The following is a 16270-nucleotide window of genomic DNA, read 5'->3' on the forward strand; positions in this document are numbered from 1 at the left end:
GGTTGAATGAGATGTAGATGCATCAAGGGGAGTGTCGTGATGAAACCTGCGGTCTTCAAAGGGAAGCCACGTCAGGGAATCTGCAGGTGTGTAATCTAAAATCTCTGGAAGAAAAACAAAAAAGTGCAAGGAGGGTGTGTGGGGGGCTCCAGGGAGGGCGGTGGGGGGGCAGGCTCTGCAGTGTAACATTTCTGTGGGGAGGATTAGGGTTGTTGGAGGGGAGATAAGACACCGCGGGATCACAGCGCTGTTAAATGTGTCTGCCAGAGCAGCAGAGGAGCAGCGGCGAGGCAGAGTCTGCCAGCATTCCTGGGGATCAGCAGCTGAGGGCTCCAAACAGAGCACCTGATAAGGGAGGCTCACTGGAGCCCTCACACCACCTCACCATCCAGAAATAGGAACTTTAGGTCAGAGAACAATAGAAACCGGACATAAAAGCTGCTCTTTTATTTCCCTTTTTTTAATTAAAAAAAGAACTTAATGTACAATAATGCAGTTTGACCTTATGATATGATTAGACATCCCTGTCACCCCTCTAGTTTTCAACGAAGAGCCATGGAATGTAGTATTTCCACATAAATGAGGGATTTAAGTGACACTGAAGGAGTAGAAAAATTAAGATGATTTTTTAACCAAAAATCCCAATAAAACAGAGAAGAACAAAAGTACCAGAAATATTAACAAAGTGGAATTAAGCTAAAAACATGTCTGAAATATTGCCACCACAGAGCAAGTTGTGCCAGCAACAACTCTCCCACAGTCAATCCCAACTGGCCCCGCCCTAATTGGACTGAACCACTGCATGGGGGTGAGGGATATTCCAACTGAAACCTGATCCAAAGAGGAACATGGCAGCCGAACAGATTAAAAAGGTGAGCAACTATTAATACTCTTCCCTCTGAAGATGAAACTTATTCTCTCGCTCAACTAACCAACAGTCACACAGAAGAAGAGGACGAGAGTGTAGAAATACTAATACATGTCATGTATTACACATTTTAGTAAAACATTCTCATTAGGATGATGGAGGATGATGGAGGAGGATGGAGGAGGAGGTGGAGGATGATGGAGGATGATGGGGGATGATGGAGGATGATGGGGGATGATGGAGGATGATGGAGCATGATGGAGGAGGATGAGGGATGATGGAGGATGATGGAGGAGGATGGAGGAGGAGGTGGAGGATGATGGAGGATGATGGAGGAGGAGGTGGAGGATTATGGAGGATGATGGAGGATGATGGAGGAGGATGGAGGAGGAGGTGGAGGATGATGGAGGATGATGGAGGAGGAGGTGGAGGATGATGGAGGAGGATGGAGGAGGAGGTGGAGGATTATGGAGGATGATGGAGGATGATGGAGGAGGATGGAGGAGGAGGTGGAGGATGATGGAGGATGATGGAGGAGGAGGTGGAGGGTGATGGAGGATGATGGAGGAGGAGGTGGAGGATGATGGAGGAAGGAGGATGATGATGGAGGATGATGGAGGATGATGGGGGATGGAGGAGGAGGATGGAGGATAATGGAGGATGATGGAGCATGATGGAGGATGATGGAGGATGGAGGAGGAGGATGGAGGATGATGGAGGATGATAGAGGATGATGGAGGAGGATGGAGGAGGAGGTGGAGGATGATGGAGGATGATGGGGGATGGAGGAGGAGGATGGAGGATGATGGAGGATGATGGAGCATGATGGAGCATGATGGAGGATGATGGAGGATGGAGGAGGAGGATGGAGGAGGATGGAGGATGATAGAGGATGATGGAGGAGGATGGAGGAGGAGGTGGAGGATGATGGAGGAGGATGGAGGTGGAGGATGATAGCGGAGGATGGAGGATGATGGAGGATGATGGAGGAGGAGGTGGAGGATGATGGAGGAGGATGGAGGATTATGGAGGAGGATGATGATTGAGGATGATGGAGGATGATGGAGGAGGATGGAGGAGGATGTTGGATGATGGAGGAGGATGATGGAGGATGATGGAGGATGATGGAGGAGGATGATGGGGGATGATGGAGCATGATGGAGGAGGAGGTGGAGGATGATGGAGGATGATGATGATGATGGAGGAGGATGGAGGAGGATAGAGGAGGATGTTGGATGATGGAGGAGGATGGAGGAGGATGGAGGAGGAGGTGGAGGATGATGGAGGAGGAGGATGATGGAGGAGGATGGAGGATCCTGGTCATCTTGATTTGCTCTGACTGAGCTCCAACGTAACGAATCAGAAGACGACTCGAGCTCAAGGAAAGGATTTGTAAAATGACGAGGACATCTAGTGGTTAAAAATCAGAAATCTTCTCTCTCTCTCACACACACACTTTCTATCTGACGTGAGTGCAGCTCGTGTTAGGATGGAGGTTAGGATGGAGAACAGATGAGGTGGATGTAGTGTGTGGAAGCCCCGACTAGAGGGCACGATGGCTTCATTAGACGAAGGTCCTCCAACACCTGAACACCAACACAATACCCTCCGGCCCCTGATGATTTCTGGACATAATAAACACTATTTGAACGTGGGTTTTTTACTCTGGGGTCACTTTGGCCGGTCAGAACGTGTTTGATCTTCGGGTAGCTGCAGAGGCGGAGGTTTATTAAAGGTTTATTAAAGGTCGAGGAGAGGCGGAGACAGGATGGAGGAAGTGAAGAGAAACATGATTCATATATATCAACGCCACATATTTAAAACCATGTCAGTGAAGGCACCACGTTCAAATTTAAATACAATCTTTATTCAAGGGCATAGACATCTCCCAAAGGTATAATCCAGTAAACAGCAACACAGGCATTTACAATTCAAGGACAAATAAATCACTTTTATATACGATAACAAATTGAAATGTATTATTTCGTCTTGAAGATATTTTTTAAACCAGATGTTGCCGTTTCAATCTGGACGGCAGACGACAAACCAAAAAACACTCCATTTCAATAAATATTTTATATTAGTACCTTCAATAAAGTATGTTCATGACAGCACTGACGATTAAATGTGTCATGATATTCTGTTAATTCACAGTCTGATATCCTTTGCCTTTTTTTCAGCCCCATCGCGGCCAAAACTAGTCTTCCATCAGTCACTTAGTATAATGAATACTATGATAATACAACGACTTCACTGGACATTTGAAGACTAAAATACTTTCTCTGAATCTTTGAAAACCACCAGAATAAATCTACTCACTCAACGAATACTGAGCCGTGACCGAACACACTTTAAAACTGTTAAATGTCATCGGACTGACAAGAAGCAGTAGAAATGTGACCAAAGTAGAAATTATATTCAATAATATTAGCTTTATTTTTGCTTTACTGCTTAAAGTGAAGTTTATTTCAGTCAACATTTGGCTGGAAAATCTGCTTTTAAAGTAGAGAAAATATGACGAACACCAACGATTCAGCGTATTTCAGATTAACTATTTATCCTTTTGTCTTGTGTTGGCAGGTGATGATAAGATACAAGAACACTGAAAGTATAAATCATGAAGCTAAGTGCTGTTCAGACGGACTGAGAGGATTCTTGGTTCAGGCTTCTCAGCACACTTTCCCGGCGTAGATGAGTGTTTTTTTTTGTATTTTTTCGTGCTTCATCCTCACAACTCCACAGAGTAACGACAAAGCACGACACGAGCAGCTACTGGAAAGTTCACGTCACAAACGAAACGCCGTCGGCGTGAAAACTCGGCATTTGCTACAAGTGATTTTCAGCGTTTCTTCATCACGACGACACGCCGGTTACTATTTTGTAATCCCGTTAAAAAGTGCCACATTTAAACTGGCGACATTCATCAACAACTCTTAAACGCCCCCCGATATGTGTATACGACTAAAATCTGTTAACATGCAAACAGAAACACCATGAGACTTTTTAAGGGTGGAGGATGTTTTGGGGGTAAAGGAGCCTGAAATCTTCTCATCTTCTCGTAGGTGAACCAGTTTTGAGCTACATTTGTGACGATAAAGTCCAGTTTCCTGCACTGGAATTAAGTCTTTTCTTCAATTTCCTGAAGTACGAGTACATTTCCTCCAGGACTAAAAAAAGGCAACTTAAATTAAACCTCTCCTTCGAAAGGTCAGATTCCTTTTCAGTCAGCAGAGAGCCGTGGAGATGGTTAATGCTTCCGTCGTCTCCTCTTTGCTCTCGCTTCTGCGCCGCGCCGCTTGGTTTTCAGGTCTCAGAGCACCTGCAGCCCGGCGCTAACGAGGACAACACAGGTGATTTGTATTAACCTCGTTAGTGAGAGGACCAACACAGCTGAAGGAAATGGATTCGTTGGTTCAGGACTTTGGATTCAAGAAGAACAACAGTTTGTTGCAGATTTAGACCTGGTTTATCCAGGAAACTGGGCCTGTAGACTTGCTACGGTAATATCTGTTCACCGCTACAGTCAAATCTAGGCTACTCCATTACTGTTTTCTGTCTTGTTTAGTAATGTTTCATTTGCATAAAAACGTCATATTAGATAACAGTTTCCTGGCTGTAGTCTGATGGTTGTGTTTATTCTGACCCTTCAGTCAGACGTAGCTTTGGAGGAGAGCTGGTGTTGAATGATTCCGGTCGGACCGACGGGAGCTGCTGCAGGATCCCGCCGTGTATAATTAAACCGCTGCAAAGCTTCATTATGCGTTTCCTTTTCTCTTCACCTCCAGAGATTAAGCAGAACTCACATGTTATGTCCTTGCATGAGGCCTGTAATGAGTCTGCCATCGACTTAAAGTTGGGATGACAAAAATGCTTCTCCGTTTTAATGGCCGTTTCCAGAACTTTCTGAATGCTACGTGAGCTTGTCGGCGGTAATTAGCTCCCGTCTGGCCACACACACACACACGCACACCTTACACACACCTTACACACACACACCTTACACACACCTTACACACACCTTACACACTGTGTTATCTGGGACTGTTTTGTTCAGCTTGAATAAACAAGACACAAGTGTTAATTAGGGAGCTTTAGAGGTGCTATTGTGTTACTGTTGGGCTGTTTGTGCTAAGCTAAGCTAATCAGCAGCTAGCGGTAGCTTTCGATTAACTGTACAGCCATAAAAGTATCATCGATGTTCTCATAATTACACACATTTCATTCATTTTCAGCAGCTCATAAAACAGATTCAGGAGGAATGAAGCTGTACAAAAAAGCAGTTCCTTCTGACGCCGGTTTCCCTCAACGAACACATTTTCCTCTTCTACATGACGGATGAATTTGTTTCTGTCAATGGGCTGTCTTCTCAAATTTAAATGAGTGCAACCATTGCCGGCAACCCTGTCACGTCAATTTGTGCAGCGATGTTGGCTCACTGGTGTCAGACAGCAGGAAGGAGCTGAGCTAAAGGGATTCGGTGGCGTTCGGCCTCTTCCATGACCTTTTTGAAGAGCAATCTGAAGAGCTGTGCCTCCGGGGGAATGGGAGGCCTTCCTGCTGCTGAACCGACTTTAAACACCAAGTCTGAGAACGTGCAATCCCCCAAAGCTATGTGTCTTCAGGGTTTCCTTCACCATAACATGTATTTTGATTTAGAACTGTTTGATCAGGAAATTCAACGTGGGTTCAAGCGTTCGCATCCTTAATAGGCTTCCATGAAATGACTGGATTCCCCTGCAACCGATGAGCATATCTGAGGTATAGATTTAGAGTGACTAAAATACTGTTGGATACATAAGATACTTCCACAAAATAGTTCTATCATATCAAAGATCATACAACAAAGATAACAGTTAGGCTACCTCATTACAAAAAAATATAGACTAGGAAACATTTAGGATCAACTATCCATTACGTTCTAAAATAGAAGTTTGACTGAGACGGCGTCGGGTTGCACAGTGACGGGATGTTCATTTCCCAGGTGGGAAAGCAGCGAGAAGCTTCACTGTTTCCCTTTGTTTTTTTTTCATTTTGGTATAATTTACTGAACAAACGATAACGATTGGAAAAAAAAAATTCAAATATTGTAAACATTGTACCGGTACAAAAGCACATGTTGCAAGACGTGGTCAGAAAACAGTGACAGCTCCTACTCCTCCTCCATCGACTTCTCAATCTCCTTCAGCCTGCGGACGAACTCCTGAGCCTCCCTGTCTCCGACGCGGGCGTCCAGCATCCTCATGATTGGCTTCTCTGGAGGGGAGAGCAAACAGATGGGAGCCGTTCAGACACCGGACACAAATATCTCCAGATTGAACGGATTTTTTCATGTTGGAGAAGTAATTGGAAATCTGGACGTTCCCCTCCGGTCTCCCCATGAAAACCAATATCATGTTGAAGTGGATGTACCGCTGGGTTTAGTGCGAGACAGGTGGAGGATGACGGGCTGGACGCTCTTGCCGGCGGCCGAGGCGTTGGGTCTCCCCGGCCAGCAGAAGTCGCTGAGAGGAGCCACGGCTTCACCGGCGAAGTCGTTGGTGGAAAGCCAGTCGTAATCCATCACAGTGAAGGTCAAACAGGTGAACCTGTGTCGGTACTGTTCCGGGCTGACGTGGCTGGAAGACAGAACAGACCAAAAAAGATTCAGTCAATATTGTAGAAGAGATCTTCCACTTTGTGATACAAGCACCACATTATGCATAATGCCTGGGATCTACTTTTTCAGAAAAGCCCGGGAAAGCCACCTGAAAATCCAAGATGGCCGTTGCTTAAAATGGAAAAACGTTTTTTTCAGTGAAGAACTTGAATGACTGGACATATTTGAATGATTTATGTATCAACGAGTATATATTTTGTCATGGCAAATTCAATGGTGTCAATGGAAGTTCAATATTTTCTTTTTTTTCTTCTTTGCATGTGTAGAAGAAAGTGTGTTACCTCACAGTTGTTATTTTTATCTCATACTAATATTCCTTTCTCTTGTACTCATCAAAAGTCCTGCTGCTTTGTTTGATTGTGGTTAACTTTTGTTGTTTTGATCAGAAGACCATGAATGGCCCCTCTTGTGACGTTGTGAGCAGCCCCACCTTTGTCTTCTAAGGAAGTCTCTTCCATTTGGAAGTGTATTGAATGAATGCAAATCCACTCATCACACCGTCCTCCTTGTTCTCTGTAACTCTGTATAAACCCACTCTTGTTGGAAATGATTTTATGGCAACGCTGTGACTTCCTTTTTCGACTGTCAGTGATTAAACCTCATCTGAAGCAGCCACAGAATTGGACCTGAAGAGTTTTTCTTCCACACGTGATGCTCGTATCACAACCCCACTAATCTGCAGCACGACAGGAAGAGGAAGGAGAGGCGCTCACAAGTAGAAGAGCTCGTCGAACACCGGGTGCAGCGTCTTGAGCTTCACTTGCGTGCGCTGACTCTTGGCGACGGGGAACAGGTGGTGAGGACAGATCTCCACGATGACAAACGGGTCGCTCAGACCTGAGGAGGACCAGAGGAGAGGGAGTGGACGAGACCCACCTTAAAACAAGAACATGCAGTGTTATGATGTCACACGTTTACCGTTAGCATCCAGCGCGATGATGTCGGCGGCGTGCAGGATCTCCACCGTCAGCCTCTGCTCCGGAGCGTCGTAGTAGCACTTCACACTGATCCGACCGTAACGGGTGTGTTTGAGTGTTTTCTGAAATGAGGATTTCATCACAGAGGGTTATGATGATCAAAATGTCCATATTATAATGTATAAAAAGCATACGTTTCCCTCCAGCAGATACAAGCATCAGTGTACATGCTGTATAAGCTGACAGGAAGAAGCCACATTTCCAATCAGAGGCAAAACAACAAGAGAGACAGAGACAGAGGAGTCGTGCCGTCCAATCAATACGTCTCTGTCCACCGGAGGGCTAAAAGTGGAGACGCACCTGTTGGGAAATCTTCTCCAGATAGTACTGTTCAATCAGCTCAAAGGAGGAACATTTATTCAGCCTGAGCTCCTCGTCCAGGACCTGATGAAGCACGGCCACAAAAGGAAAGAGGTCAATAACACTTTAGCTGGGATGTGGAAGCTTTAACACGCATGGCAGGAGTCCCACCTTGTAGTCTCCACTCTTCATGTCTTCCAGGGAAAGACCCTCTCCTTTGGCATGCAAGAACTGCAACAAGGTCTGAAGCATTCAAGCGGAAGAAGAGAAAGAGAGAAGTGTTGTTCACACAAACAGAAATAGACCTTGAACACAATATCTGTCTGCCAAAACCCCCAAACTCAAACCGTCACGTAGCACGCCAAGACTTTTCATGCAAATGTGTCACGTGGGCCTCCAGCTGAGGGAAACCTCGGAGGGAAACCTCGGAGGGAACTGTCTCTGGTGCTGAATCTCCACCACAAATAGCTCTATATATCACAGAGGATGTCTGACTATCATGCCTTTTCAAGCAGACTGCTCCACTGACCTCCACCGTGTACTGGAAGCGGTTGTAGAACTCCACCTGGACGCCCCTGTTTTCTGCGACGGCGTCCAGGATCATCCTCAGCAGCAGCTCCCACATGCTCTGGAGGACTCTACGAGGCAGCAGACACAATGAGACGCCCACAGCTCCTCCAATAACACGCCGGTGTACTCACTTAGCCTCACGCATGTTTTCACAGATAAAAGCCAGATAATTATAAGTTGTACCGCAAAAACACGTCTGAGGGGTGTTATTATTACGCCGAAGCTTACAGTACACAATAGCACAGGGGTTCCCGTGTTACAGCGCACGTGTTACGCCGGGTGGGAGTTGATTTTATGGCATCGTTGGCCCCTTTCAGCATATTTGAATCTGAGAGAAAACTTCTGCAGCTTCTCTTGGCTGCGTTTTCAGCCGTGACCGGAGAGTTTGGCCAATCACGGGTCATTTAAGGACGACAGCGTTCCTATTGGCTGTTGTGTGTGCAGGTTCCTTCGGTAAAAAGCCAGATTTAACTTGATGTAACTTCAATTGCACATATTGCACAGCAGCTGTGGCTCAGAGGAAGTGTGAGTCGTCCAATAACGGCCAAACTAAACAACGTATACCCCGGTAGGTTATAAACGACGACCACTGGGGGGCGACGTCATGGCTTTGATGGCGTTTGTGTTGTGAATCCTGTCTCGGCTGTACTTTATAATGAGGTACTGAAAGTGTTCTTTAAAATGTTATCATTAGCTGCACACCGGATGGAAATGAACAGTTGGCCTCACGGAACAATGATGCTGCAGAATAGTTTAATGGAAATGAAATGGCGTTGGAAAATGAAGTCGTATTTTTGGAATAAGGAGAGAGGAAAGTAATTACCTGGTCAGATTCTCCTTCACCAGGTGTTCGGTGAGGATGACCATCGTGTCTTGTAAGTACTTCATGAGAGGAGACACGGCCTGGAAGGACATGAACATACATGAGTACCGGGCCTGCAAACGCCACACACAGGAGTGAAGGCAGAGCAGGCCTCACGTCGTCATTGTTGATGGAGTCTGGAGACAGGCTGATGTGCTGGATGTACCTCCGCAGCTCGGGCAGCATCTGCACGGACAGATGGACGCGTGTTTTCTTTCTTTCTACAGAGTTTATGAACATATAAGAAGTCTGCGTGGATCAGACCGACCTTGTCGGTGAGCAGCGTGATGAGGCGCTTGGCTTCTCTCTGCAGGTCCAGGTCCATGTTGAACAGCTGCCCGTTGAGGGCCTTGTAAACCTGCTCCTTGCCCTCGGCCCCGCAGGACTCCTCCATGGCCCGCTCCACGCCGGCCCAGTCCAGGTCTCCGGGCAGCTGACCCAGGAAGACCCGCACGTGCTCCATGTTGTTCAGGGCGATGCAGAGCTAGCAGCAAGCGGAGGAGGTGCAGAAGAGGAGAAACAGAGGGTGGAGGTGGAGAAAACAAAGAAGGAAAAAAAGCAGGGCTACAGAGAAGTGGAGGAACGAGGGGGTGCGGGTGTGAATGATCCACTGCTTTTTCATCTTTTTTCCCTGTAAACATGTCCGACCTCCTGCTGAGCCCCTTGTGTTACCAGGGGGAACACTTGCTGACATTTACTTCCCGCCTCACTGCATCCCCCCCCAGTTCTGTCTTGCAGGCATTTACCTGCACCGTGAAGCTCTTGTGGTCTCGGCCCAGCTGGTTCCTCTCAATCTTCCGTGTCATCATCTCTGAATAGCAAACGGCCTCGCTGCAGAAATTCTGCGCCAAAAAAAAAAAAACACCTTTTATGACCGTTCTTTGGATGTAGACTGGTAAACCTCTGGGTCTGATCGGTGTGTTTATGTGTGGAAGAAACGCTCACGTCGGTCAGACGGGTGACGAAGATGAAGGCCCCCGCTGAGTCCGGCCAGCACAGCTGGAGCCAGATCTCCCGCACCTGGCTGAAGCATGTGGTCACCTCCACTGCCGAGGAGCTGTGTTTGTCCTGCTGCAGGGGCTCCAGCTGCTCACACACACACACACACACACACACACACACACACACACACACACACACACACACACACACACACACACACACACACACACACACACACACACACACACCACACGGTTTATTATCTGTCAATCCATATTTTATAACATGCTGTTGTTATGAATCATTTATTACTCGTATAATAACCTGTGTTAGCAGGTAATAAAAGCTTTACTGTTGTTAATAGATGATTTATAATAGAGCCCGACTGATATATCGGCGGGCCGATATTATCGGCCGATATTAGGCATTTTCCGAACTATCGGCATTTATAACGGCCAATAAATGAATATTTTAAAAATAAAATAAAAACAGATGAAACACCCTTATAGAACTTAACAGAATTTGTGTCTTGTTGGAAGTTATATTTATGAAGCTTACCAAGTCTTTTAATACTGTGTGTGTTTGGTTGTTATTGTTATTGTGTTTTTGTTCAAAAGGACTTTAAGTTTTACATCTTAAGTTTGTATTTTTATACATTTTATTCATCAGAATTTTATAATATATTTTGATGTTCCGTTGTGACAATAAAATAAACAAGTTTATTTTTAAACTGCATTATCATATTATTTTAGTGAAGACTCATAAATAACTACAAATAACTAATGTTAGGGAAATCTGTTAATGTTTTGTTACTGAAATAATAATAAAAAAAATAAAAATATCGGCCGATTTATCGGAATATCGGATTTTTAAATCAACAAACATTTGTATCGGTATCGGCCTTCAAAATCCTTTATCGGTCGGGCTCTAATTTATAATACAGTGTATAATCAATAAAAGCCAATACATAAATATCTCTACAATTGGTTTAATCTAAAAACAAACATATTTTGCATTCTACCTACAAAGTATGTGTTTCTGGTGGTAAATGAATGTATTTATACATGCTTTATTGCACATTACATAACTGTTGTAAGCATTCATGAATATATTTGATATTAGATATTCATAAACAATCACACATCAAATACAATAAGGCCTTTCCACAAGCATAACTGGTCAAAGTAGCTATGGTCCAATTTGTGTCTCAGCAAACATACTAAATGGAACGGGGCCATAATTCCTGTTATTAACTACACCTTATATAACAAGTCCAAATGGCTGCTGTGAAAATGGCCTATAATCTTACAAAACAACCACCTCACAGCCGAACCCTCTCACCTTGTCGGCTTCCACGGCTTTATGAATCCTGTCACATGACCTGTCGTGGACGATCTGCAGCCACTTATGAATGGAGGACTTGAACCAGTTATGAAAGCCCGTCAAGGCCAACATTTTAGCATCCCTGTTAGAGAAGAACACACGTCTCTCTCAATGAAGTCGCAGCAGGAGAAGAAGGTCAACGCTGACATTTCCAAACAAACAACCCGACGCTTTCTGAACCGTCATCAAACCGTCGAACCCACTTGAGAGGAAGAAACTCCCGGAAGCCTTTGAGGATCTTCAGGGACATGAAGAGCTCAAAGATGGTCTCTCCCATGGTCTGAGTCAGTTTGGAGCTCTCCTGCTCCAGAGTCCCACAAACCCGCTCCATGGCCACGTTCACGTCGTCGGCCACCTGGAGGAGGAAGTCATGGTTCAAACACCTGAACGCCTCGTTTACAAGGACTCCGCATCGATGACGTACCTGCTTCTCCAGCTGCCTGTACGATATGCTGAAGAAATCCACCTTCACCGCGCTGTGAGAACGACAAACAGGACCACACGGCTTCAGTCCAAACCAAACCCCAAAGCCCCGGCTCTGCTGCAGGTGAAGCGTGGCGTTGCTCACCTGTAGAAGAGTTGGTTGTAGGTGTTCTGGGCCCGCTGGACGTCGGCACACACGGCATCGACCACGTGAACCAGCTTCTTCAGCTGCTCCTCCAGAGTCTACACCAACAACATGATGGTTATCAATCCTCCATGCATGGATGGAATATGTTAATGAGTGACAACGTACCCCGTCCTCTGGTTTATATCGTGCAATCAAGCTCTCGTACCACTCCACCGTTCCTTTCTGTTAGTAATCACACAAAGTAAGGAAATGAGTGAGTTAAAGGTGCTTTCTGGAGGATTTTACAGACACCTACATGTGTTTCCTTAATGATGTTTCTTTCCTCTGGGACCAGGAACCTCTTGAGGTCCAGAATCTTAACCAACTTGTGGGGACATTTAACCCCCAAAAAGGCAGATTGGTCGATGAATATACAGGATGAAGTCCATTTTTAAAAAGCGAGCTGAGAGGACGAGCAGTAAAAGAGAGAAAAAGAGGATTCTAAGGCACAAATGAACAACCATCAAACACTCAACAGATGATTCGTCGTGGAGACAAAAGCTCTTAGTTTCATTTGTGTGTTTGCGTTTCATGAAAGACAGCGTGCAGCAGGAAATCTGCCGTCGCTGTGGTTTCATCCCGACGTGTTTAAATGGGTGAGCGCTCCAAAGTGCAGTCTGCAGTGTTCACCGACATGTCACGTTGCCTTTTCATATGTCAGGGCACTGACAATTTGCCGAATCTTCGCCCGTCTTTGCATCGCCATGGAAACGCAGACCACGATGTGCTGAAGCAACCTATTTTTTAGTTGCTTGACATTTAGTCCTGGGACAAACAACGCCGGGAACTTCTTGGTGGAAATACAGCTAAACATCGAGCCGTTCATCTACAGCACAGCGCCTCTAGTGGTCAAACAGACTCATCGTTACCTTGGCAGCGGTGGTGATGTCCAAATGCAGATCATTCCGAAGAGGACACACGGTCTTAAACGCTCGCATGTTTTGCATGTAGCCGATCCCCCTGAACAAGAACAATAAGGAAGACTGTTTTAATAAATCAGAAATCAGAACAAATAAGCACAACAGCTACAATCTCACTGAATCCTTTCCACCCTGACTGCAGGAGGAGGAGAGAGAGTGTGTATTCAGGAGGTGTTCAGGTGTGTTGTTTAAAGTTTCTATTTAAAACACACTCTCCTCTAAATGAGGAATCCTCTCGACCCGTTCAAATGTTCATGATTGTGACTCATGATTTCACCTGTGGAGAGGAAGCATAATATCATAGGGAATAATTCATGTTTTTCTATTTTTAAGGTTTAAACAGAATCTGTGGTCAGGAACAAACATTAAACGATGAAGATATTTCCGCTTCCTCCACTGACGGGTTGATTGGCTCTCTGGTGTCATGTGACTTTACCTCAGCATGAGCTCGTAGCGCGTGATGGCGGCGGCGCTGGTGCACGGGAAGACCTGCCGCATGTTCTTCATCAGGCAGAGGCAGTGCTCCGTGTACAGCCTGAAGCTGTCTGACAGCTGCCTCTCCTGCACACAGGAAGCCCTCACTTACAGCTGAGTTTCTGACTTTCCCCACGTGATGAAAGGTTGTTTTTTTCCCCCTGCAGACCTACCAGGTCTCCCCTCACAGCGGTGGGGTCCCACTCTGCATCGATGGCCCTCAGGAGGCGCAGCAGCAGGGAGTAGCACACCCTCTGGGTCCGATGGTGGCCGCTGTAGCACTGCCAGCGACTGTTACCAAAATAAACCTTTTAACTGATAATTCAGCTTGTTTGTTTCTGATCAATTCCGCGTCTCCATTAATACTCACATAATGGCCTGTTGGAGAGGCGAGAGATCGGTTTGCACAGCGTGGTGAGTCAGGGCGGTCCACGCTGGAGGACAAACCTGCCCGTTCCAGTTGTACGGCTCTCTCTACAATTAGATATATCATATATATTTAGAGAGATAAATATATTCAGAAGAGTCTGTTTGCGCTCATCTTTAAGGCAGGTGTAAATATAGACGGAGAAGGCCTGAAGGTTCAGAGTGTGATTGATTCAGAATGACATCTCCAAAGATTCTTTGGCATGTTTGTCACACATAGATGTAATATAATAAATATGTCCATATGTGTGTGTGTGCCTCACCTTCACATGAGCGTGCTCATACTCCACGATCTGACTCAGCAGTTTCTTGTGAATGAAGACGTTGGAGTCTTTCTTCGACAGAGCAGTGTCTCTCTGAAATGAAAAAGAGTTGTAATTCTTCATTACCCTTCACGGAGTTTCCTGCCGTCTGGGTTTCACAGACCTGGTTGGTGAAGAGCTTCAGTATCAGGTGACATTCTCCCTGAACTTTGGACGTACTGGATCGAGGCTCCAGCTTGAACCAGGTGTCGTAGCCTCCGATGGGGAACTCCTGCAGGGAGGAACCCGGACGGATTAACGCCACAGATGAAATCCTGCACATTGTGTCTTTAGAAGCTTCATCGTAGGCAACTGGACTTCAGATTGCCTTCCACAGTATTCATGAACACCTAAGAGGGAGTCCAGCTGCTTACAATGAAGCTTCCAAAGATGACCATGACCTTTTGACCCTCATAGAGAATCTATTTGCGGTCGTGTTTGATTTGCAGCGGCTCCATGCCTCCGACTAGTGAGAGGGTTTTTTTTCTACTCACATTCAAAGGGATGTTGATGCAGCCGAGGAAGTCGTCGGCGTTCTCCTCAGAGCCCGAAGACGCGGATCCGTTGGATCGCACCGACTTTGCTATCTGTTTAAAATACCTGGCGAAAAAAAAGGGAGTCAGGTTTATTTCTCTTCAGGGTATTTAGCTCATGATTTTATCCAGAGTGACTTTTATTAGAGAATCAATGAGATTCACGTCCTAATTAAAGTTTTTGTTCAAAAGGAAATTGCACATTTAACACCAGAGGATTATGATTTGTCTCTTCATTAGAATTTAAATTCTCAGGTTTTCATCAGGACAAACACCAGACGATCTCCTTGAATTAACAAGATGGGGTCAGTTCTTCTTTCAGCAGATGTAGAAAGCACAGGCTTCTTTTTTTTTATTCTAATAGAATTGATCCATTAATCATCTATTCACAACCACAATGCCAACTGATGAATGAATGAATAACACTTGATTACACGGATGATTAGACGGCTCCTCTACCTGCCCATTCCTCGTAGTCCACTGACTTCATTGAGCTTTTTACAGGCCTCGGCGACGGACACGTCATCGTCGTGATCCCTGGAAAAGAGCAGCATTCAGAGGTTTTTATCATTATAAACTACAACCTCATTATCAATCAGCAATGAACGGAGCTGTGGAGTGAAAGGAAATCTACAATCTGGCCCCGTTCATGAACGGCATGAGCCTACTTGACCTCTAATGGAGTCAAGAGTCCAGAGAGTGAGCTCTGAACGGAGAAACGTTTCTATAGAAAGGAAATAATGACTCTTCAGCCAATCTGTCATGCAGGTCAATAAAAGCCTTTTTCTTTTTGCTTGATGATTGAAAAACTGATTGCAAAGCGAGTTTGTGCAACAAAAAAAAGGAAATAAATGATACACTTTTTGAATAATGGGCAGTCGATCAAGATTTTAGGAAAGAAATTTCAGATTTCAAGCAGTTTTAGGAAGTGATTGATTATGTGATGCAAGAAAAATCATCTAAAGCCCATTTAACGTGATCATTTAATATAATTATAAAAATGAGACACTCTTACCATATGTCGAGATGTAAGAGGTCGTTGTGGACGTCATCTATTTCACTGTGAAACAACAAGCAGAGAACAGCAACATTAGAGCTCCTCCCACAGAGATGATGACACCTTCAGGGTGACACACAGGAACCTGCTGCACTCACAACACAAAGTGCTCGTCCCAGACGGGGTTCAGGGTCTCCGGCTTGACCTCGGTCACCTGGATGCACCTGGCAGGTAACACCTCCTTGGTGCTGGAGCGTTTCTCCAGCTTCTCCTTCCTCTTCCTGAAGCTGAACTTCCTCTCCTTCTTCTCCTCCGTCTCCCGCGGGCTCTGGCCCAGCAGGATTCCCAGCATGCAGTAGGGGTCGCTGTACCCTGGCAGGCCCGGATGAAAAACGTTATATCACACACAGAACACATAGTATATATTGTGTATTAAATACACATCTCATA

At 45.4% G+C, this 16270-nt stretch overlaps 1 protein-coding gene across 1 annotated transcript in view; it reads right to left on the minus strand.

Moving 5' to 3' along the window:
- Positions 1-2746: 2746 nt before the first annotated feature.
- Positions 2747-16270, minus strand: part of baiap3 (BAI1 associated protein 3) — a 29174-nt gene continuing 15650 nt past the window's right edge. The window contains exons 8-35 of the mRNA XM_084037969.1: positions 15979-16192; positions 15839-15883; positions 15283-15360; positions 14785-14890; positions 14415-14522; positions 14252-14344; positions 13933-14036; positions 13736-13853; positions 13525-13649; positions 13038-13128; positions 12295-12351; positions 12127-12224; positions 11983-12034; positions 11762-11913; positions 11517-11640; positions 10179-10319; positions 9980-10075; positions 9502-9717; positions 9351-9419; positions 9195-9274; positions 8331-8439; positions 7973-8044; positions 7802-7885; positions 7443-7563; positions 7238-7361; positions 6278-6483; positions 4870-6121; positions 2747-4838 (exon numbers count right to left, since the gene is read on the minus strand). Coding sequence (XP_083894095.1) covers positions 6018-6121; positions 6278-6483; positions 7238-7361; positions 7443-7563; positions 7802-7885; positions 7973-8044; positions 8331-8439; positions 9195-9274; positions 9351-9419; positions 9502-9717; positions 9980-10075; positions 10179-10319; positions 11517-11640; positions 11762-11913; positions 11983-12034; positions 12127-12224; positions 12295-12351; positions 13038-13128; positions 13525-13649; positions 13736-13853; positions 13933-14036; positions 14252-14344; positions 14415-14522; positions 14785-14890; positions 15283-15360; positions 15839-15883; positions 15979-16192 — 2987 coding nt within the window. The 3' untranslated portion in view covers positions 2747-4838; positions 4870-6017. The remainder of the gene's footprint in view (positions 4839-4869; positions 6122-6277; positions 6484-7237; positions 7362-7442; positions 7564-7801; positions 7886-7972; positions 8045-8330; positions 8440-9194; positions 9275-9350; positions 9420-9501; positions 9718-9979; positions 10076-10178; positions 10320-11516; positions 11641-11761; positions 11914-11982; positions 12035-12126; positions 12225-12294; positions 12352-13037; positions 13129-13524; positions 13650-13735; positions 13854-13932; positions 14037-14251; positions 14345-14414; positions 14523-14784; positions 14891-15282; positions 15361-15838; positions 15884-15978; positions 16193-16270) is intronic.

Source organism: Eutrigla gurnardus (assembly GCF_963514095.1).
Source record: "Eutrigla gurnardus genome assembly, chromosome: 20".
In the NCBI taxonomy this organism is placed as follows: Eukaryota; Metazoa; Chordata; class Actinopteri; order Perciformes; family Triglidae; genus Eutrigla; species Eutrigla gurnardus.